Below are 22,240 nucleotides of genomic sequence, written 5' to 3' on the forward strand. Positions count from 1 at the left end.
GTCCTGAAATTTCGGTTGCCCCTGAACATTGGTGACTCTGGAAGTGAAAATGAGGCTAATGACCATGTGCAGTTCTGCCTCACCTAAATCCTATTCACACTGGAATCTATATACCACCCCTTTATGTTGCTGGTTCACTACAAAAACAAAGAACAAACCATAACAACCACAATCTTCCCATCTTAAGATTGTAAGCTCCTAGAGAGCAGAGACTACCTTTCTTTTTCACATTTGTATCCCCAGGATGTAATATTGGAGCTGGCATAGTGGTGCTTCATATATGTTTATTAACTATTATTAATTATCTTCACAACAACTCTGGGAAGTAGAAACCATTATTATCCCCATTTGACAGATGCCAATTTTTCAATTGACTTGAATCCTTTATTTAAAAATATATATTATTTTTCCCAAATAACATGCAAAGACGATTTTTTTTTTAGATTTTTTTCAAGGCAATGGGGTTAAGTGGCTTGCCCAAGGCCACATGGCTAGGTAATTATTAAGTATCTTAGGTCAGATTTGAACCCAGGTACTCCTGACTCCCAGGCCGGTGCTCTATCCACTGTGCCACCTAGCCACCCCCCAAAGACTATTTTTAACATGCATTTGATAGAGGATACGTATGGGCAATAATGTAAAATATTTCCATATTAGTCATCTTGTGAAAATAGAGACCCAAATAAAAACCATGAAAACAATAAAGTAAAAAATAGTATGCTTTGATCTACGTTTAAACTCTATCAATTTTTTTTTCTCTGGAGATGAATAGGTAGCTTTTTTTAATCATAAATCCTTCAGAATTATCTTGGATTTTACCAAGAATTATCTTGGTATGCCCAAGAATAGTGAAGTCATTCATAGTTGATCATTGTACAATATTGCTATTACTATGTAAATTCTTCCATCTCCACTCAGTTTAGTTTGTATCAGTTCATGTAACTTTTATTTTAAGGCAATCAGGATTAAGTGATTGCCTATAGTCACACAGCCGGTAAGGATCTAAGACCATATATGAACTTGGGTCCTCCTGACTTCAGAAGTGGTTGCTCCATCCACAGCACCACCTAGCTGCCCCTCATGAAACAGTTGCTAAGTATTCCTGAAATCTGCCTGCTCCTCATTTCTTATGGCACAATAGTATTCCATCACAACCAGGTAACACAATTTATTCAGCCACTCCCAGTGGATGGGCAGCAATTCAACTTCAAATTTTTTGTTACCCCAAAAAGAGCAGCTATAAATATTTTTTGTAGAAATAGGTCCCTTTCCCCTTTTTTTAGTTTTTTTTTTTTTTTGCAAGGCAAATGGGGTTGTCTTGTCCAAGGCCACACAGCTAGGCAATTATTAAGTGTCTGAGACCGGATTTGAACCCAGGTACTCCTGACTCCAGGGCTGGTGCTTTATCCACTATGCCACCTAGCCACCCCCCCCCTTTACCTTTTTAAAAAAAATTGAGATAAGACTGAGTTGTGGTATTGCTGGATCAAAGGGTATGCACTATTTTACAGCCCTTTGGGCATAGTTCTAAACTACTCTCAGAATGGTTGGATCAGTTCACAATTTACAGTGTATTAGTGTTGAAATTTTCTCACATCCTTTCCAACATTTATCATTTTCCTTTTCTTTCATATTAGCCAATCTGATGTGTTTGAGTAGTACTTCAGAGTTGTTTCAATTTGCATTTCTCTAATCCATATTGATTTAGAGCATTTTTCATATGACTATTGATAGCTTTGATTTCGTTATCTGAAAAGTGACTCCTTTGACCATTTATCAATTTGGTAAATGACTTATATTTTATAAATTTGACTCAGTTCTCTATATATTTGAAAATCCTGTTAAAAATTGTTTTCCAGTCTTCTGCTTTCCTTCTAATAGTGGTTGCATTGGTTTTGTTTCTTCAAAGTTTTCTTAATTTAATAAAAACAAAATTATCCATTTTATATTCAGATAGCCAAAATTGAGGCATACAGAGGTTGTCTTGCCCCAGGTCACAAAGATAGCAAGTGCTAAAGTTGGAGGGAAGCTGGGTGTGGCAGGGGATAGAGCACTGGCTTCAAAGTAAGGATGAGAGTTCGAATCCAGTCTCAGACACTGACTAGCTATGTGGCCCCAACTAAACCACTTTTAACCCTGACTGCCTTACATCCAGGGTCACCTCTAGTCATCCTGATTCATATCTGGCCACTGGATTCAGATGGCTCTGGAGGAGAAAGTGAGGCTGGTGTCTTAGTACAGCCTCCCCTCACTCAAATCTAATCATGCGTTTGTCATGGCATCACCTCCCTGAGGTCATGGCCTTCTTCAAGAACAAAACATCTTCATAAAGCTGGATTTGAATTCAGGTCTTCCTGACTCTCGGTTCAGTGCTAAAATTCACCAGGCTAGCTCACAGTTTTGATTCTGATTTTTCTTTTAAATAGCAACTTAGTGCATCTTTTCCCAAAATTTTCAAGAACTTTGTTCCAATACTATGCCTATTTATTCATTAGGGAATGATCTTTGGTTTCATACATTTGTGTGAATTCTCTATATGGCTTTGATATGAAACACATAGTAGAGATGTTTGCTGTCAAGATTTTCTCCCAATCAATAATTTCCATTCTTATTCTACTTCAACTGAATGAGGTATTGCAAAAGCCTTAGCATTTCATGGAAATTATCTCCCTTATTTTTTTTTTATCTCTATCATTTGTTTGTTTAGAATTCTTCCCTGAATCATAGTTGAGAAAGATATCTTCAACTATTTTCCTCCAGGTAGTTTTTTTTTTTAATGATATGAAGTATAAGATGCTAATATTAACTTAGTTTTATAAGCCAAACTGCTTTCCAGTGTTTTCCATCATTTTTGTTGAATGGGATACTTTTAACCAAACAGTCAGCTTCTGGTTCTTATCTAGTCTACTGATCTATTTTTCTATTTAAATTCTTTAACTAGTATCAAATAGTTTTTGGTAATTGCTGCTTTAGAACATGATGCCAAAAACTGCTTTTAAATTTCTTCCATATCCTGCTTTCAGGGTTTTAAAAACTCCTGTTTGGAGTATCAATGGCAGATACATTCTTAGGCCTTGTGGAAAAACCATAAAAGAGTTCTATTAACTTCTCAGACACTTGATATATGAAAGCAATGAAAAAAAAAAGCCCCACTAAATATAGATTGTAAATGTGATATTTAACTCTTTTGGGATGCTGCTTTAAAATAATTGTTTAAAGTGCTAGAAAAATCTGCCACTTTCCATAGAATATTCCATAAAAAGTTTGGCAATGACAGCATAGATGGGAAAAAAGGCTTAGCATCTGTAACAGTTTGATGAAAGCATTCAGTGGAATATATTTCTGGATGTTATACTGAGCTTATAAAAGTTATGTTTTGTTATCCATTAGAATGTGGAAATTCATGTTTTTAGCTTTCTACATAAATTCCAATATGTTCGGGGACCTAAACTGAAATTGCTAGGCTCTTCTTTTTATGAAGAATAAATATACTTCTCATAGAAGTCAATGTTTTATTTTAAAATAATTTCCTCAAAGCAAACTCTGGAATGAACTGTGCACTAAATACCAATTCTATACTATAAAAAGCAAATGCCTGGAAAGGTTCATTCCTAATACATGTCCCCTTTATGGTCTCTTATTAATGGGGCACAATCAAACATCATCTTTCTCCCAATCACTCAAATTCATAGCCTTGGAATCAACCTAGACCTTTCCCTCTCTTTCATTCCCAATATTCATCATTTGGCAAATCCTGTTAATCCTCCTTTCACAACAGCTTTTGCACTTCTCTTTTCTCTGGGTATGTGTCCACCATTTTGATTCAGGCCTTTCTTAATTCTTACCTGGTCTATTTTAAGTCTCCTAATTGGTCTTTTTTCCTTTCACCCACTCTCCACACCCCTTCTCAATTGATGTTCCTGAAATACAGGTCTGATCTTGTCATTGCTAAAAAATCTTCAATGACTCTTTATTATAGTCTTTTCAGATAAACTATAAACTTGCTAACATCCATTTCCACCCACAATCAGTCTTATCATGTCCTGTATTTTTAGTTTTATTTCATCCTATTACCTTTCAGATCCTTCATGTTCCAGCCAAACTGGACTGTCCAGTATTCCAGAATTTAATATATGGCCTCCCACCTCTATGTGCTAGTCACAGAAGAATGTACAGTTTTTCACCCCCACTTTTCAAAAATCCTTATTTTCCTGCAGGAGTCAGCTCAAGCTGACTTGATTTCTTTGTACTCTGCTCCTCAAATAATTATGCATTTGCTTACCTGCATTCATTTAGTGTCCTCCTTTCCCCCTATTAAAATATAAACTCTTTGAAGAGAGGGAGTATTCAATTTCCACTATTATTTCTCCATTGTGTCTAGTAAAGTACTTTATACTTATTTTTTTTTAGATTTTTTGTAAGGCAAATGGGGTTAAGTGGCTTGCCCAAGGCCACACAGCTAGGTCATTATTAAGTGTCTGAGACCAGATTTGAACTCAGGCAGTGCTGACTCCAGGGCCAGTGCTCTAGCCACCACACCAACTAGCCACCCCTTTATACTTATATTTAGACTTCATGGCAATCTAAAGGTCATCTAAGTCACCTCCCCTCCCCTCATTTTATTTAGTAGATACTTAAATTTGTTGAATTGAATTGAATCCTTATTTTGTGATTTTTCTGGGGGGTTTAGGGGAAAATGTGCACAGAGGTGGACTATCCTGAAGAACTTTCTAAATTCTTGTAAATATTCCAGAGGTATTTTGCAGGCAATGTCAAAAGTTGCTTTTAAATTTTAGTAGCTAGGGGCAGCCAGGTGGCACAGTGGATGGAGTGCTGGCCCTGGAGTTAGGAGGACCTGAGTTCAAATCTGGGCTCAGACACTTAATAATGACCTAGCTGTGTGGCCTTGGGCAAGTCACTTAACCCCATTTCCTTGCAAAAACCTAAAACAATAATAATAACAAATAAAATAAAATAAATTCTAGTAGCTGCCTGGTTGACTAGATTACATTTTTGCATTTTAATTTTTTCAGGGGAATTTCATATCATTTTATTTTCATCTCTATATCCTCTAATCTATAAAAGGCAAATATTCCACTTTTTCAGGATAAACATTCCAACTATCAAAAGGCAAGTACTTGTAACAGCCAAACAAAATTTAAGGCATATGAAAATACCCATGCTTATTATTTCAAAATAAGATTCATTAATGAGTAGGTGCACTACCCATCAAACTGCTATACACATTTCACAAATGAGCATCTCTAGTGCTTTTTCTATTATGATATATAAACATTTACCATATAGGGAGAAAATTAGGTCCTGGTAATAATACAATACAAAAATCAGGGTTTGTGTTTGGTTTTGCTGTTGACAAATACACACACACACACACACACACACACACACACACACACATACACGGAATAATGCTTTGGCTGCATCCCACAAATGTCGACATCTTACTGTTGTCATTATTTTTTATAAAATTATTGGTTCTATGATTTGTTTTTTGGTTCGTTTATTCTTTAGGATTATACATTATTCCTAATTAATTTCTAAACTATCCTACTATGCATGGCCTTATATTGAATATAATTTTTATTGTATTATGATCTGGAATTTAATATTTAATATTTCTATCTTAAAGTTTGTATGGGTGCTATATGCCACTGAACAAAATATATATTCCTTTCTGTTCCCAGATAGATAGATCCAGAGATCTATCATATCTAAATTTTCTAAAACTCAATTCATCTCCTTAACTTCTTTCTTATTTATTTTTTGGTTAGATTTCTCTAGTCCTGAGAGGGGAAATTTGAGGTAACCCCACTATTTCCTCTTATAACTCATTTGGCTGAGGTGAGTGTCTATTGGACTCTCTTTTTCTGTTGGGTCTCCTCAGGGGAATAAGTGAGTGTAATAAATTGTTTATAATAGTTAGCAACTATCTAGTGTTCTGAGGTTGGTAAAACATTTACATGTGTTAGCCCATTTTTGAGTCTCACAATAACCCTTCTAATTAGTTGTGGATATTAACCCCATTTTATAGAAGAGGAAAGAGGCATAGAGATGTTAAAGGACTCACTCATGGTTACACAAGGAAGTATTTGATGCAGGATTTGAACTCAGAGCTTCCTAATTTCAAGTATGGTTCTACACTTAGTCACTTAACTACTTAACCTTGTTTAGTACAGCTCCATCTCCTTCCTCCTGTCCTACCATTATTTGTTTCTGTAAGTATTCTTCTGAAAGGTAGTTAAATAAAGTACATCAGCCAAAAAATGTACTAGCTGTAAATATCTGTAGTCTCTCAATTCTCAGAGACCATAGAACCAAAAGTCCAATCCAATCCAATAAGCACTTATTAAATACCTACTGTTGTCTGGATACAATCAGTAAAAAAGAAAGATAATCCTTTTCTCGAGTTAACCATCTAAGGCAGTGGGGAGAGAACATACTGAAGAAGGCAGAAAGAGGAGTAAACAGCACCATGGAGCTGAAATTAGGGCAGCAGATGCTGGAAGGAGTTAGCTAGGAGTTCAGTTTCTGCTCTACATTAATGAAGGCATTGAAGAAGGTGGGTACTCCAACTTCCAGTCCTGCAGTCAGAGGAAAGAAGAGGTTAAGGGAGGAGATTTCAGTCAAGGCTTGATAGAATAGAGGTCAGAGAGGTGATGTGGCTGTTGCCCAATCCTTGTGAGGTATGATGTAAAGCCTAGGACACCCTCCCTGATCAGGTTGTACCTATGTTCTGGGAATGCCACATGCTCAGCTGTGTGGGACTTGAAATGCTGAAATTATGTGTGGTAACGTGTAATTCTATCCTTCTGGAAGCCAGCCAAAGCTAACATTTGTTTAAGCAGAACCCTTTCAAAGTCTTTGTTTAGGTCCAAATGGATCCTGGCTAGAAACTCATTTGCTTAGAAATGCTTTCCCTACATTTTGGTTGCGGATTGGATAGAACTGTGCTTACTTTTTGAAACTGACAGTTACACAGAAGATGGCTTATATTCTTCTTATCTCCTTCCAGAGACAGAAAGTCAATACAGACAAAGACGAAAGGTTGGCTAGTATTTGTTTTTTCTATGAACTGGGGCCCAAGTTGGCAATACTTCTCTTTGCAAACAGTGAATCATATCTCTTTACTTCTTAGCAAGTCCTGCGGACATTTGGGGAAGGTCAAATCTGTTCATTACTGTCTCAAAGTTATTTCTTGACTGTTGTGTCCCAAGATATCATGCTAAGCTTTCGAGTGGAATGGGATTTGGATAGTACCAACTGCATCATGGTAGTCTGTCTGGTACAGCTTTGGTCATCATCTTGACAACAGGGGACTGGAATCATTTGGCATCATTTCTTTACTTCCTGGTTTGTATTTCTTTTCAGAGTTCTTCATCAGCCATCTGGTCTCACCACCCATTGCCTATAGACAATAGAAGTAGAGAAGGGTGGTTCCATAAGACCAAGCTCACCTTTCTGGTGGGAGTGGCCAACTCCTCTGGAACACTATCTGCTTGTGGCCCAACTCCCAAGGGATCCTACATAGATAACCTTTGCATCTTCCTTAACTTTTTCAACTTGATATATGCAGAAAACATGTCAGTCTCTAACAAGCTGCATTTCACTTAGCATTGCTCAAAAAATGTCAGTGGACTGGTCATTCACTTTTGTCCTTGAATTCTGTGTGTAAAGTCTGTGATCTTGTGATCAAAGTCAAGAGTTCTAGCTTGTAGAATGGATGAAAAGTTTTGATATCAATCAGGTCTCTGATACTAAAGGTAACTGGTTTCTGGTGGTCATCCCTTGCTTGGTACAATGTTGCTCTCAGGCTCTCCAAGATAGAACCAGTACCTAGGACAACATGCTTGTTGGGTTTTTTTTTTTTTAATTACAAGCAAAGATGGTTTTCAACATTCATCTTTTATGCAAGCTTTTGAGTTCCACATTTTCCTACCATCCTTCCTTCCCTCTCCCCTCCTCATGAAAGTGAGCAGTATGATGCTATAGACTATATATGTATAGCATATTTTGATTTTAGGCATATTGTGAAAGGAGGATTAGAACTAAGGAGGAAAAAAGCATAAAAGAAGGTTGAAAAAGAGAACATTATATGCTTTGCTTTGCATTCAGGTGCCATAGCTTTTTCCCCTCTAGATGTAGCTAAGGCTTGAATTTTTTTGGTCTGCATTAGCCAGTAGTGGTGGCATGTATGAGGCAGTTGGCCTAGACTTTGAAAGTCAGTTCACATTAGTCTAGCCGTTGGTCTCCAAAAGGTTTTGTAATTTTAATTTTTGTAAGGCAATGGCATTAGGTGACTTGCCCAAGGTCACTCAGCTAGGTAATTATTAAATGTCTGAAGTCAAATTTGAACTCAGGTCCTCCTGACTCCAGGGCCACTGCTCTATCCACTACACCACCTAGCTACCCCAGGTTTTGTAATTTTTAAGAAGAATTGGTTTTAATTTTTTGTCCTGCTACCTTTGGTTTTCTTCAATAATGTAAATACTAGTTAGGTCATTCAGTAGTTTAGTAGTAGAGGTATGGTTCTTAACAAACCTGTGATGATAATTGTCAAATTCAAGAATATACTTAAATCCTAAGACTTCTGTAGATGTGATCAAATCAGGAAGGTACTCACACCTTGTTGAGATACAAAATAACCCACACCCTTGATAAGAGTTCTGCAAAACTGGCCTTTATCCATTTTCTTTTAGCTGATGTTATACTTTTGTGTTCCTAGAGTATTCACAAAGACAATAACATCAGTAAAGAGAACTGGTATTATTTCTCCATTTCTGACTCTCATAGCTGTGAATTTTACTCTGATTTCCCTCCTGAATTCCAACTGTTCCATCTTCACCTTGGATTTGGTGAAGCATCTTGAAAACAGAACCCATCATTCTCCCCCACTAAGCTCAGTTCTACAAATTTTGCATTTCACAGATTGAAATGACTTATTCAGGGCCATACTGAGGGGAAAAAGGAAGAATAACATGTGGCCCGGTCTGAGGAGCATGTGCAGAAAGAAGGGAAGGGCTTGACCTTAGTGAATGACTGACCATTGTGTGAGCACATGAGTCTTTCTTAGCGAGCACCAGTTCAATCAACCCTCCCTATGAGTAATAGTCAAGTCATATCTTGTTAGATGTTTTAGTCACCAAAGCCTTTGACCCTGCACAACCTGGAGTCACTGCTCTGACTTGCCTCAATGACATGTTGTAAAAGAGAGAAAATGAGAAAATCTGAAGAATGAGGAGAAGCAGAGGTTGGGGGCATTTGGACCCCTAATTCATTTGTCCATGAGTAAATAAGCATTGATAACTGCTCAAAGGTCTTAAGTGACTCCCTACGGATTCAAGAGTGAAATACCCACAATTCAGCTTGGTGTATAAAACCCTTCCGCCCGCCTGTCCAGATTATCTCAGATTACTTCCTTTCACCCACTCTGTGTTCTGGTCAAGCAGGCACTAGTCCATCTTCCATTTCAAATCTTCCCTCCTCACCTCAGCCTCAGGGAATTTGAACTCAGGTCTTCCCGACTGCAGGCCCAGCCCCAGTCCCCCTCTATTCCTATTGAATAGGGATTGCTTTGTTCTCCTCTTTGTATTTCTGGTATGTAATACAAGGCAAATATTTAATGAAAGCTTGTTCAATTGAACGGCCAAGAGTCCAGAGGACAGCAACCAATCCAAATCAATAATCCAAAAAAACAGTAAGTGCATATGATGATGCTCTGGCACTTATGCCAGTGCTGGGATACAGTTAATAAAAAGATAGCCCTTGCCCTCCAGGAACTTAAAGTCTAAACTTACAAGAGAAGCTAGAAAAGTAGGTAGAACAGGGAGAGAGAGCGAGAGAGCAAAGGGTACCTGGAGGCTGGACACCTGTTCCTTGGACTTGAAACCAGCAGGGTGGCAGGTGCAGGGCAGAGAGAGCCACCGGAGCCATGGGTTCATGGATCTGGTCGCCTCAGGCCTGGCGCTGTTTAGCCAGGAGAAGGTTGCCCCCTAACCATCCTCAGGTGTGGAGTCTGAAGTGCTCCCGCATTTGAGGACTGTCTTCCTGAGGGGAGACCCGGGGTGGGAGCCACGGGGAAGGCTAGTTGAGGCAGGGCTTAGGACAACTGGTGGTCAGAGGCTGTAGCGGGGCCCTGCGGGCATCCCTGGGCAGGGCCCTCGCACCCTCCTCTCCTGTGGTGGAGGGAGAAGCCTCCTCTGAAGCCATGCCACCAGCCGCACCGAGAGGCTGATGAGCCCAAGGCTTGAGGCCTCACCGGGCACAGGCGGGAGGAGGGCACCCCATGCCCACAGAGCACCCCTGTGTGGGGCGGGCGGGCTAGCTGCCCCGCTTCTGGCTTGTTCTTATATTCCTGGGGATGCCATTAGTTTCGTGTGACGTGTCTTTGTAGCGAGGCTGGTTTCCTTCCTCTCTCCCTGAACCGGAGGGCAAACTGAGGAATGGAGAACTGCGAACCCTGCAATGCTGAGCCCCTGAACGCTTAGGGTTAACCTGACCTAATCCCCCCAAGATGGCTTGGCGCTGAAGCCTGGGCTCTGGGGTCTGCCCTGCGTGTGGGCCAGGCCCTGCCTCCCAGGCTGAGCAGGGAGAGGAGCCCCAGGAGATGTTCCAGAACCTTCCCCTCCTGGGGCCGGGGCACTGTCTGCACTCGGGCACCTTCAGGGGCACCGTCCGCGCGTGTGTGGGAATATGCTGCCACGCACAGACGCGGCCCGAGGCAGGAGGCAGGAACGCGAACTGGAGCCCCGGGGGGGAGGGGAGGCGGCTCCGGAAACTGAAGGTCACGCGGGGCCCCGCCCCGCCCCGCCCCGCCCCGCCCGCCGCGTGTCAGCCCCTCAGGCTGTCAATAAAGTTGACTCGAGTTGAAATCAGGTGACGCCTCGGGGGGCAGGCGGGCCCCGGCGGCGCCAATCCCGGCCGCGCGCTGGACCTGGCCCCGCCCCCAGGGCGGAGTCTGGGAAGCGCGCAGGCGCCGCGGCCTCTGACTGGCCGAGACCGGGGCGGGGGGCGGAGCCGGCTCCCCCCCGCTCCATGGCCCGCCGTTTGTCATTAGGCCAATCCCGCTCCCGGTAGAGGACACGGGCAAGATGGCGGCGGGGCTGGTACGGAGCGGGCTCGCCGGCTGCGGCCAGCAGGTAGGTGCGGCGCCGCGGCCCCGGCCCGGCCCGGCTCCCCCGCCCCGCTGACCCTCTCTCTCTCTCTCCCCCCCGCCAGGTGTGCCGGCTGCTGAGGAGGCGCTTTCACCGCTCGGCGCCCGCCGCGCTGCAGGTAAGGGAGGCGCGCCTGCGCACTGCGCGCGGGGGGGAGGGGAGGGGGGCTGCCGGCTGCCCGGCCCACGTGGGGGGCTCCGCTGGAAATCAGGAGGCGCGGGGGTCCCGGCCCCGCCGCCGCCAACTCGGGCCCCCGCACCCTGGGGCTCTGGCTGTCAGATATGTGTCATCTGTGTGTACCTCATCTATCATATCCATCTGTGGATCTATCATGTGTCATCTGTGTGTCTACCTCATCTGTCTGTCATATCCATCTGTGGATCATCTATCATGTGTCATCTATGTACATATCAATCTATCAATCATCTGTCATGTGTCATCTATGTATCTACTTCATCTATCTATCATATCCATCTGTGGGTCATCTATCATGTGTCATCTATGTACATGTCAATCTATCAATCATCTGTCATGTGTCATCCATGTATCTACCTCATCTATCTATCATATCCATCTGTGGGTCATCTATCATGTGTCATCTATGTACATATCAATCTATCAATCATCTGTCATGTGTCATCCATGTATCTACCTCATCTATCTATCATATTGATCTATCGACCATCTGCCATGTGTCATCTATGTATCTACCTATCTATCTATCATATCGATCTATCGACCATCTGTCATGTGTCATCTATGTATCTACCTCATCTGTCTATCATATCGATCTATCAGTAATCTGTCATGTGTCATCTGTGTATCTACCTATCTGTCATCTATCAGTCATATTGATCTATCAATCATCTATCATGTATCTACCTATCATCTGTCTATCAACCATATGGATCATCTATCATGTGTCATCTGTCCATCTGTCATCCATCTATCTTCAAGCTCCATCCAAGGGCAATTTTTTTCAATCACAGCCCCCCCCCCCCAGCCAAATGTATAACTGCTAAACATGGATCCATGTGAATCATGGGTTTTTGAAAAATTTTATTAATTTAAGGCAGTGGGGTTAAGTGACTTGCCCAAGGCCACACAGCTAGGTAATTACCAAATACCTGAGGCCGGATTTGAACTCAGGTCCTCCTGACTCCAGGGCCAGTGCTCTGTCCACTGCGCCAACTAGCCGCCTTGTGAATCATGCTATGAAAGAGAATCAAATCCAAATGGAGAGATAAAACACAATATCCAAGACAACTTTTAAAAATGGTGGTCCGCCTCAGTCTGCATTTAAACTCCACAGTTCCTTCTAGATATGGACAATTTTCTCCTTCATCAGTCTTTTAGAATTGTCCTCAATTGTTGTGCTGCAAAGATGAAGGAGTGCACCCGGGTGGCTCATCATCCATTGTTAGTGTGGATAGTGTTCCTTCACTCAGCTTCAGCTCATGCCAGGCTTTCCAGGCTTTTCTGAAGTCTCTTGGGGTTATTAGCTTTGTAAGGTCAGCAGGAGAGGTGGATTTTAACACTTTCCCCCTTTTTCTGTTGCTTTGTGTTCCACCACCCTTCCTAAGAAAGTTAAGCAGCTGCCCCCTTGTCATTACACGAGTTCATGCCAAGTCTTAACCAGTGGAGAAGTTGCTGATGAGTCAGATGGTCCCGATGGCTCTGGGTGTAGCCTGGCTGTTGTTTGTAGAGCTGATGTCCAGGTGTCTTTGGCTCCTTCGGGCTTAGTGGACAGTCTTGGGAGGGGGCCCTGAGCTTCATCCCCCTGATATAACCAGGTGACAGTTCGAGATGCTTTGAATCAAGCGATGGACGAAGAATTGGAGCGGGATGAGAAGGTCTTTCTGCTTGGAGAAGAAGTTGCTCAGTATGATGGTGCCTATAAGGTAATGACTGAGAACTGGGAGAGACTTGGTAGAAAGTCACCCAGATCTCACTGGATCTGACATTTTTTTTTTTTATCACCCACAGGTCAGCAGAGGTCTGTGGAAGAAGTATGGGGACAAGAGGATAATCGACACTCCGATATCAGAGGTAAGGGGAGCCGTGACTGAGCTGAGGCAGAAGGGAGGGCTTTGCCTCTGCTGGCCTTCTCCACTCCAGTCTGTGCTTTTCCTTTTTCAGATGGGTTTTGCTGGGATTGCTGTAGGCGCTGCCATGGTATGTAATACACATTTCTGAAAATCTTGTGATTTTTGAAAATTGTTTTAATGAAGCACAACTATGGTGGTTGATAATTTTTTCTTTTATAACAGGCTGGATTGAGGCCTATTTGTGAATTCATGACCTTCAATTTCTCCATGCAAGCAATTGATCAGGTTATCAATTCCGCCGCCAAGACCTACTATATGTCGGGTGGGCTTCAGCCTGTGCCCATTGTCTTCAGGGGTCCTAACGGGGCTTCAGCCGGTGTGGCTGCCCAGCATTCCCAGTGTTTTGCAGCTTGGTATGGGCACTGTCCTGGACTAAAGGTGGTCAGTCCTTGGAATTCAGAGGATGCAAAAGGACTTATGAAAGCAGCAATCCGGGATGATAATCCAGGTGGGTGCTTTGTCGGACTGATATACAAAGAATGTCAAATAGAAACCTTAGAAATTTTACTTGCCCTGAGTAACTTTAGTTTTAGTCAGTTGAAGAAACTAAAACTAAAACTGTTTGATTTCTTCCTGTTATGATGTGAAGAATATCCATTAAACAAAGAAAATGTCTGTTCACACCTGCCCTGGTTTGTGATTAGGTTAATCCATAGCTTTTCTGGATTCCTGGACATGCTTTCTTTTAATAAGCAGAAGAGCCAGGGATTAGCTGAGATGAATGTAAACAAGACATTAAGCTTAGTGGTCTTTTAAAAATGCAAATAATTGAGGTTTCTCACAAAACACAACTTTTTATCTTTTATTTAAACTACTTAGTTATGTTGGTTTTTCCCTCAGTTTAAACTTTGTCTAAAAATTAATTACTGATTTAAAAAAAATAGATCATGAGTAGTCAGTCAATCTTCAAATTGTTTTAGGGTTTTGTTTTTTTTTTTTTGCAAGGCAAATGGGGTTAAGTGGCTTGCCCAAGGCCACACAGCTAGGTAAATGTCTGAGACCAGATTTGAACCCAGGTACTCTTGACTCCAAGGCCGGTGCTTTCTCCACTACGCCACCTAGCCGCCCCTTCAAATTGTTTTAAGAACTAGCCTGTAGATCACTGGCATTTTTCCTCAGAAAGGGGGAAAGGATTTGGTTTTGAGTCTCTACTGCAAAGCAGCTCCTAAGAAAACTGGAAGGCAATTAGCATTTGTGATTCTCATCTACTGTATACTTCGCCCTAGGATTACAAAGGCATAATTAAAACTACTCCCAATATTCTCTGGGAGGCAGGCTGGTAGAAATGATGCATGTGCAGATCAATTGAGAGCAAAGCAATTAAAAAATAACTTACTCGTTGAGGAGTGGGGAGATCCACGGCTTGTGGGCATCAGGATAAAACAGTGGATTTCACCAGGCTCATCCTAGATGTGGTGACATAACTCTACTTAGACACACTCCATCTAAACACTGTAAATCTTTAACAATAGAGGGTTAAAATAAAATGTTAGAAAATAAAGGTTAGACATGAAGTTTTATTCTCTGGGATGAAACCTGTAGGTGGAGGCCTAGAGCTGAGGGAAGTTGGGATATTTATACTTGAGCAAGATAAATAAAACATCTGATCTCCCTGAAGGCACACATCTCTTCAAAGAGTATCATCCTTATACAATGCTTTCTTTCTAAGGGAGGGCACAGTCTTTCCTGGATTAAAGTATGAAGAGGGCAGGACAAGTATTCTTTTTGAGGCTAAAGGAGGACACTTTCCAATCCTCATAATTGCTAAAAAACATCAACTTCTGACCAGGAATATTTTTGAAAAAATTGTACTTTGACAACATAAATTTGACAATGGGAGAAGATGCCTTTCACATATGATTGGAAGACTAGACTAGAGAATTTTTTTTAGAGTTTTTTTAAGAAAGATTTATTTTGAGTTTTACAGTTTCTTCCCTAACCTTGCTTCCCTACCCCCACTCCCCACAGAAGGCAGTTTGCTAGTCTTTACATTGTTTCCATGATATATATTGATCTCAGTTGAATGTGATGAGAGAAAAATCATATCCTTAAGGAAGAAAAAATATAAGAGAGAGAAATTACAAAACAGTTTTTTTTTCTAAGTTAAATGTATAATAGTCTTTGGGTCTGTGTTCAAACTCCACAGTTCTTTCTCTAGATACAGATGGTATTCTCTATTGCAGACAGCCCAAAACTGTCCCTGGTTGTTGCACTGATGGAATGAGCGAGTCCATCAAGGTTGATCATCGCCCCCATGTTGCTGTTAGAGTGTACAGTGTTTTTCTGGTTCTGCTCATCTCACTCAGCATCAGTTCATGCAAATCCTTCTAGGCTTCCCTGAATTCCTATCCCTCCTGGTTTCTAATAGAACAATAGTGTTCCATGACATACATATACCACAGTTTGCTAAGCCATTCCCCAATTGAAGGAAATTCACTTAATTTCCAATTCTTTGCCACCACAAACAGGGCTGCTATGAATATTTTTGTACAAGTGATGTTTTTACCCTTTTTCATCATCTCTTCAGGGTATAGACCCAGTAGTGGTATTGCTGGGTCAGAGGGTATGCACATTTTTGTTGTCCTTTAGGCATAATTCCAAATTGCTCTCCAGAAAGGTTGGATGAGTTCACAGTTCTAACAATGTATTAATGTCCCAGATTTCCCATATCCCTTCCAACATTGATTATTGAGCTTCCTGGTCATATTGGCCAGTCTGAGAGGTATGAAGTGGTATCTCAGAGATGCTTTAATTTGCATTTCTTTAATAAGTAGTGATTTAGAGCAATTTTCCATGGATCACTTTGTAAGTCATCTTTGTAAATTGCCTTTGCATATCCTTTGATCATTTGTCCCTTGGGGAATGGCTTAATGGCTTTTTTTTTTTGAAACTTTGACTCAGTTCTACGTATATTTTAGAAGACTAGAGAATTTTTAAAAAGTATAATTTAAAAAATAATTTGCAGATTTCATTAAATTATTTTACAAATAAACTGCAATTTGTTTGTAGAAACAGATCAATGCAGCCAAGATAAGAAGAGATATTTAACATCTCTTCAAGATGATTTTTAAAAATGCAAAAAATTCCAATAAATACCTGGCAAATATCCCAGATATTTGGAGAACTGATGCAAATATATACATCATTCCTTTATAAATTAACAGTTTGAGTGCCACTTGGGCAATAGTTGAATAAATTGGAGAAGAAAATGATTTCTTAAAGACTAATCTGGATTTCAGAATGATGTGAAGATTTCTAGGAAAATTGCAGACTAGGAAGCCAAACCAAGAGAATGAGCTGCCTGTGGGGTTTGCACTGAGAGTGGGGTGGGGCAGGGTTGGTTCCAGAGTAGGGTCTGATACTGAAACAGACCCCTGTGGACCTCATAGGGACATTTACTGGGCTTGAGAGTCTCTCCAGGCCCCTGAGTTGGACCTCTCTGCTCTACCTTATCCCTTATCCCATCAGTTCACTAGGAAATGGGGGTGGGGAGAGACAAACATCTGGTAGTAAGAAGACCCAGGTGACTTCTGTCCCGCTCTGGGCTAGAATTGTAGGCATCATTCTTACCTTGGTTTAATCTCGTTTGTTTTGTAGTTGTGGTCCTGGAAAACGAACTGATGTATGGAGTTCCTTTTGAATTTCCAGAAGAAAGTCAGTCAAAAGATTTCGTGATTCCTATTGGAAAAGCTAAAATAGAAAGAGAAGGTAAACTCCTATACCATACCCTCTCTCCTAATTGCATGTGGACAAAAGAAGTGAAACAGTCATATATTTACTACAATCACTGATTTGGTGATTTCCTTTGGTACAGTAGAAAGAGCCCTGAAAGTAAAACCAGAAAGACCTGAATTCAAATTCACCCCCTGTCACAACTCTGCCTACCTCAGTTTCCTTGACTGTAAAATGAAGATTTAAATAATACCTTCCTCCCTGGGTTGCTCTGTGATCAAATGAAATAATATTTGTAAAGTGCAGTATGGTAGTTAGTATTTCTTTTTTTTTTTTGCAAGGCAAATGGGGTTAAGTGGCTTGCCCAAGGCCACACAGCTAGGCAATTATGAAGTGTCTGAGGCAGGATTTGAACTCAGGTACTCCTGACTCCAGGGCTGGTGCTTTATCCACTACGCCACCTAGCCACCCCATGTAGTTAGTATTTCTTGAACTCCTCAACTGTTTTTAATTCTTTGGATTAGTAGATTTGAAAGAACTTTTATCCCAGGAACATTTCCATTTTCAGGAAGCACAATTGTCCACATTGCACTGGACTAAATAACCCACTTCTTACCTATTGCTGCTTGATTCCAGGAACCCACATTACATTGGTTTCACACTCCCGTCCCGTTGGCCACTGTCTGGAAGCAGCTGCTGTCTTGTCTAAAGAAGGGGTGGAATGCGAGGTAGGCTGATAGCTGGCCTTGATTGTTGTTGAATTTTATGTCGTTTTACTGTCTTAATCATTTGCAGATGTGTTTTCCCCTCATTTTCCTTACCCAGCAAGCCATCTTTTGTAACAGTGATTTTAAGGTTTTTACCTGCAGTGCCTGGTGTTTCTCCTTGTCCCATGCTGTGGTTCTTCCCTCTACAGAGAGGGTGATGTCTGGTCACCATATGCTTGATCACTGCCAGTATGCAGCCAACTTTGTGTCACCCCTCAGTGATTGTTGGGGTCACCCATCCTGTGGGCAGTTTTCTGATTGTTTGGGCTTCTCTGCTTCAGTTCATATGATTCTTTGCTTCTCTGAATTTATCATTGTTTTTTTACAGCCAGCACTCATTCATTATTAGGTGCTCCTGCATTCTTGGGACCTTGGTTGGTTTTATTTTTTTAAAGACTTAGTAAACGGAGGCTTACAGTTTGAAGCCCACACAGGACGAGTGCCAAGATCACTGGTGGCATGGCTCAGGTCTTCAGGGAGTAGGGGACCTCCAGATGTCTTCTGGCCCAGTCTCTCAGCAGAAATCCCTCCCCCCACCCATCTGGCTGGAAACTGTCCTTTCATTCCCAGGATCCTTCCAGGAGCAACCTCCATTTCTTCTAGTCTGATTGTCCATGACACTAGTGGGCTGTCTTTTCCACCCTTTCCACCGAGCTCCTTTTCAGCTCTGGATGGCCTGGCATCCCTCCTACCCAAGATTAGCATGGCAGTTGCTGTCACAGAGATGTACCCCCAAATGACCTCACTGAGTCCTACCTGTTCTCTTGGGCTTAGCAGGAGAGGCCTCTGGTGTGCTTCCCTGGGGAACAGATCCTCCTGGCCCCTCTGATCCCTTGGAACCCCTTTTTTCTTTTTTGCAAGGCAGTGGGGTTAAGTGACTTGCCCAAGGCCACACAGCTAGGTAATTAAGTTTCTGAGGTCAGATTTGAACTCAGGTCCTCCTGACTCCAGGGCCGGTGCTCTATCCACTATGCCACCTAGCCACCCCTGGGAACCCTTTTCTACAGATCCTCTGCTGCTCTAGGCATCTTCACTCCCACTGCTGGGTGCTTGGGGGGAGGGTGTCTGGGTTCCATCCTTCTTTCTTACTGTAGGGATCTTAGAATAGGGGGTGGCAGCCCTCCCCCTGCAGTCTGCAGGCTTAGGTTTCTGGTTAATGGAGCATGCATTAATGGTGTGGGGGCCCCCTTCTGAACTGGGACATAATGGAATTGGAATGAGGCTGCTTTGTCAGACTCCCTCTTCCCTGTAGAGTGGGTGTGGTCCTCTCGGAACCCATCTTGGAGAGGCGTGAGGACCCCATGTGAACGATGCGCTTCCATCTTTCTTTGACTGTGAGGGTAGCTCAGGGATCTTAGGTACTTTAGGGAAGCAGATGTCAATTTTGAATTTGTGTTTTAGGTGATCAACCTGCGCAGCATCAGACCTCTGGATATAGAGACCATAGAGACAAGTGTGATGAAGACCACTCACCTCGTGACTGTCGAAGGAGGCTGGCCCCAGTTTGGGGTAGGGGCCGAGATCTGTGCGAGGATCATGGAAGGTACTTCAGAGACCTGGTCAGGAGCCCAGTATCCATCCATCCATCCTAGCCCACCACAGATGAGCGAGCAGCCTACTCCCCGCCCCCCCCAAGCTGAGCATGTTCACACGGTCTGTCCTGGAAACTCCTTGGGGAAAGGGAGTATGTTGGGTTCTCCCCCAGGGCCCTGAATACATTAGGTCTTTCCTAAATGACTGTTGCTGCCACTCAGAAAATAGGCTACAGTGAGACAAATAGAAATGTTTCAAGCTTCTAGTTGAGCAGAAAAATGAGGCAGCAGAATCTGTCCTATAATTTCTCTGAACTCAGTTTAATGAACCCCAGTTCACTTTATCTGGTCCTTCCTTTCAGGGCCCGCATTTAACTTCCTCGATGCACCTGCTGTCCGCGTCACGGGGGCTGATGTTCCTATGCCTTATGCTAAGATTCTGGAAGAGCACTGCATCCCTCAAGTCAAGGACATCATCTTTGCAGTCAAGAAAACACTAAATATCTAATTTGTTACCGACATTGAAGTCCCTGGGATTTCTTGCGTGTAATTATTGCTTCGGAGGCTAGGATGCAGCGTCGGTCCACATGCGTATTGTATGGTCTGGAGCCACCAGGCCTCTGGGCACCATTTTGTGTGGGGGGAATTGTCAAAGCAGAGGGGGTAGAAGCGCTCCCCGCCATCTCAGCTCTGAGACCTTCACCTTGTTGTGTCTGTTACAGTTAAGCTATTTTTACTCCAAAGAAAACTAATTGCATAGAATGTTTCTGCCTCCATTACCAGTGTGGCGTGGACCCCAAAGGAATCCTGGCCAAGGGTCCACCTGACAAGTTAAACGTGTCTGTACAGTGGGAGAGCATGATCTGACAGTTGGGTTGGTTTTGATAAGGAATAAATAATTGCCTTCTGGTTCCAGTCATTTGTGATGTGTCTTTGTGATTAACCTAAAATAACATTGCTTTTGTTGGAAGACTGGATGACTTCTGAGGCTCTTAAAGCCTAGGAGCCTATATAAATTGAAAATGGGTGATGGTGTTAGTGAGAGAAGACCCCAATGTCCCCCAACACAGAGACAGTTTCCAAAATGGCTCCACCTGAAAAGCAGAGAATTTGTTTGTCCACCATCTCACCAGAAGCAAGGCAATGTTAGAGTATTTCTAACAAACACAATGGTGCTTCTCAGAAATAAGATAAGCATGTATGTTGAATGTGAAAAAGGAAGATCTTGCTTCCAGTAGGAGTTAGCTTTTATTAATAAAGAAATGACAAGAAAATAGGACATGAAAAAGGAAAACTAAAATTTAGGGGAAAAATTACTGTACAAATCTCCACCCTCAAAGGTGTCTCCAAGAATCCTTAAGGTATAGTCTCGAGACAGCTAGTTCATCCATATAGACAAGTTCTCTTGACATGGTTTAATATTTTTAATAAAAAATACAACTGAATATATATCACAGGTTACATGAAACTATACACAATGACATTCTCTGCATAGTAACAAACACTGATGGATACTTGAATTCAAAACTGGATTATCTATAATCCTTTAAAGTGCAATTTGTTTAAAGGTTTAAGCAAATCATAAAATAAAGGATCTTTTTCAAATAAATCAATAACATTAAGAATATGTAAGATGTATTTATGTTCAGTTTTTCCAAGATGGTCGTTTCTTAAAGATGTTATATTTGTGTTGTAAGAAACCAACTGATTCAATAGAAAATGTTAGAAGCAATCCTTATCTGATGAATCCCATCCATATTCTCTCTTGTCCCTTCTCCGGAAGATTCCAATTAGAAAGTGGACAATCCCAAATCCTCACAGAAGACCTCCATTTTCCAAGTGATTTTTCAGGCCAATCAAAGCTGGGATATTTTCTGGCCTGGTGGGCCAGGCTTCCCGGGCCCACCCACCGCTCTGAGCAGAGATGAGGCTGAACTGACAAGGATGGAAGGCGCCTCTAGGAACTTGGAGAGTACTTTGGGACCGATGATCTTGGCTGCACAGTTCTTGCACTTGCTGCCATGATGGGAGGCCTGTCACTGATGCCCTGCTTTCTGATTCAGTTGGTGAAAGATGCCCAGAGATGCTCAAAACTGGCCACGTCATTGCCCTCTTGGAAAGACCCTTGGGTGGGCATTTGCACAGTGCCACCCTGCTGGCTCATCGATCATTCAGTGGGAAAGTGGGGGGGGTCAAAGGGGAAAATCTTAAATATGGCAGCCGACAGGGAAGAGTCGACTTCAGCAGATCCTCGGGGCACTGTGATCACAGGTTTTGGCTTTCTTCAAAGTACCTTTCTGAAAATTTTGAATGGAGCTGAGTAAGGCTCCTCGGCTGGTACCATTCACAGATGAAGGCATGAAGAGCGGCGGTGGAGGTGCATCCATGGGGGGAGGCGGCGGAGCCCCCGGTGGGGGGGGAGGTGCAGGCGGTGGCGGCAATGTCGACACACCTGAGGGGGTAAAGAAGGTCCAGTCAGTAACAGCGCAGGCAGATGGAGTCAGAGCTCAGAATGGCATGAAGGAGGTGAACATGATGGAAGGGTGGTGGGGAGGGAGCTGGTCTCAGTCTAGTCCTGCCTCCGCTCCATCCTGGCCAGCTGTGTGACCCTGGACAAGACTAAGGAGTGCAGAGCAGGTCATATCTGCCCCGCAGAAGGGGTTCCAACGTCACCCAGTCACATCTGGTGAATACACCCACACCCACATACAAGTGTGCACACGTACACACCTAGGGAATTCACAGGCCCAGAGGGGGGCTTCAGTGGTCTTCGAGTCCAACCCTGTCATTTTATGGATGAAGAAACTGAGGCCCAGGAAGGTTAAAGGCAGAGGTGAATGAGTCGGTGCCAAGACTGGGGGGCCAAGGTGAGCCACCTGCTTCCCAAAGGCCTCCCCCTTTTACAAGGTTCAATGCCTCTGCTAACCAGAATCCAGGCTACAGAGGCCGTCTCTCTGCTATGGAGATGGGCCCCGAAGGATGCCACCGTG

General features: G+C 42.7%; 3 protein-coding genes across 6 annotated transcripts in view; 1 reads left to right on the top strand and 2 right to left on the bottom strand.

Moving 5' to 3' along the window:
* KCTD6 (potassium channel tetramerization domain containing 6) overlaps positions 1–10,728 on the bottom strand; it is an 85,147-nt gene extending 74,419 nt beyond the window's left edge. Inside the window, exon 1 of the mRNA XM_074198861.1 lies at positions 9,873–10,728. The gene's annotated coding sequence lies outside the window, so the exon portion shown is untranslated. The remainder of the gene's footprint in view (positions 1–9,872) is intronic.
* Positions 10,729–10,975: 247 nt separating this feature from the next.
* On the top strand, positions 10,976–20,877 carry PDHB (pyruvate dehydrogenase E1 subunit beta). The gene is made up of 10 exons (XM_074198873.1): positions 10,976–11,156; positions 11,236–11,289; positions 12,965–13,072; positions 13,158–13,220; positions 13,311–13,346; positions 13,442–13,727; positions 16,877–16,987; positions 17,588–17,679; positions 19,120–19,261; positions 19,613–20,877. Exons 1-10 carry the CDS (start codon positions 11,109–11,111, stop codon positions 19,756–19,758), a joined length of 1,086 nt encoding a protein of 361 aa, XP_074054974.1. The 5' UTR covers positions 10,976–11,108; the 3' UTR covers positions 19,759–20,877.
* PXK (PX domain containing serine/threonine kinase like) overlaps positions 20,462–22,240 on the bottom strand; it is a 93,876-nt gene continuing 92,097 nt past the window's right edge. For all 4 annotated transcript variants that reach the window (XM_074198872.1, XM_074198870.1, XM_074198871.1 and 1 more), the window contains one exon: positions 20,462–21,702. In XM_074198872.1, the coding sequence (XP_074054973.1) occupies positions 21,491–21,702 (212 nt within the window). In that variant the 3' untranslated portion in view covers positions 20,462–21,490. The remainder of the gene's footprint in view (positions 21,703–22,240) is intronic.

Source organism: Macrotis lagotis, chromosome 8 (genome assembly GCF_037893015.1).
Source record: "Macrotis lagotis isolate mMagLag1 chromosome 8, bilby.v1.9.chrom.fasta, whole genome shotgun sequence".
Lineage (NCBI taxonomy): Eukaryota > Metazoa > Chordata > Mammalia > Peramelemorphia > Peramelidae > Macrotis > Macrotis lagotis.

Excerpts from the sequence above, each read along its gene's own strand:
- PDHB (XM_074198873.1), top strand. The coding sequence starts at position 11,109 with ATGGCGGCGGGGCTGGTACGGAGCGGGCTCGCCGGCTGCGGCCAGCAG. Across the intron at positions 13,073-13,157 it reads AGTATGATGGTGCCTATAAG|GTCAGCAGAGGTCTGTGGAA; the intron begins GTAATGACTGAG and ends TATCACCCACAG. Across the intron at positions 19,262-19,612 it reads CTGTGCGAGGATCATGGAAG|GGCCCGCATTTAACTTCCTC; the intron begins GTACTTCAGAGA and ends CCTTCCTTTCAG.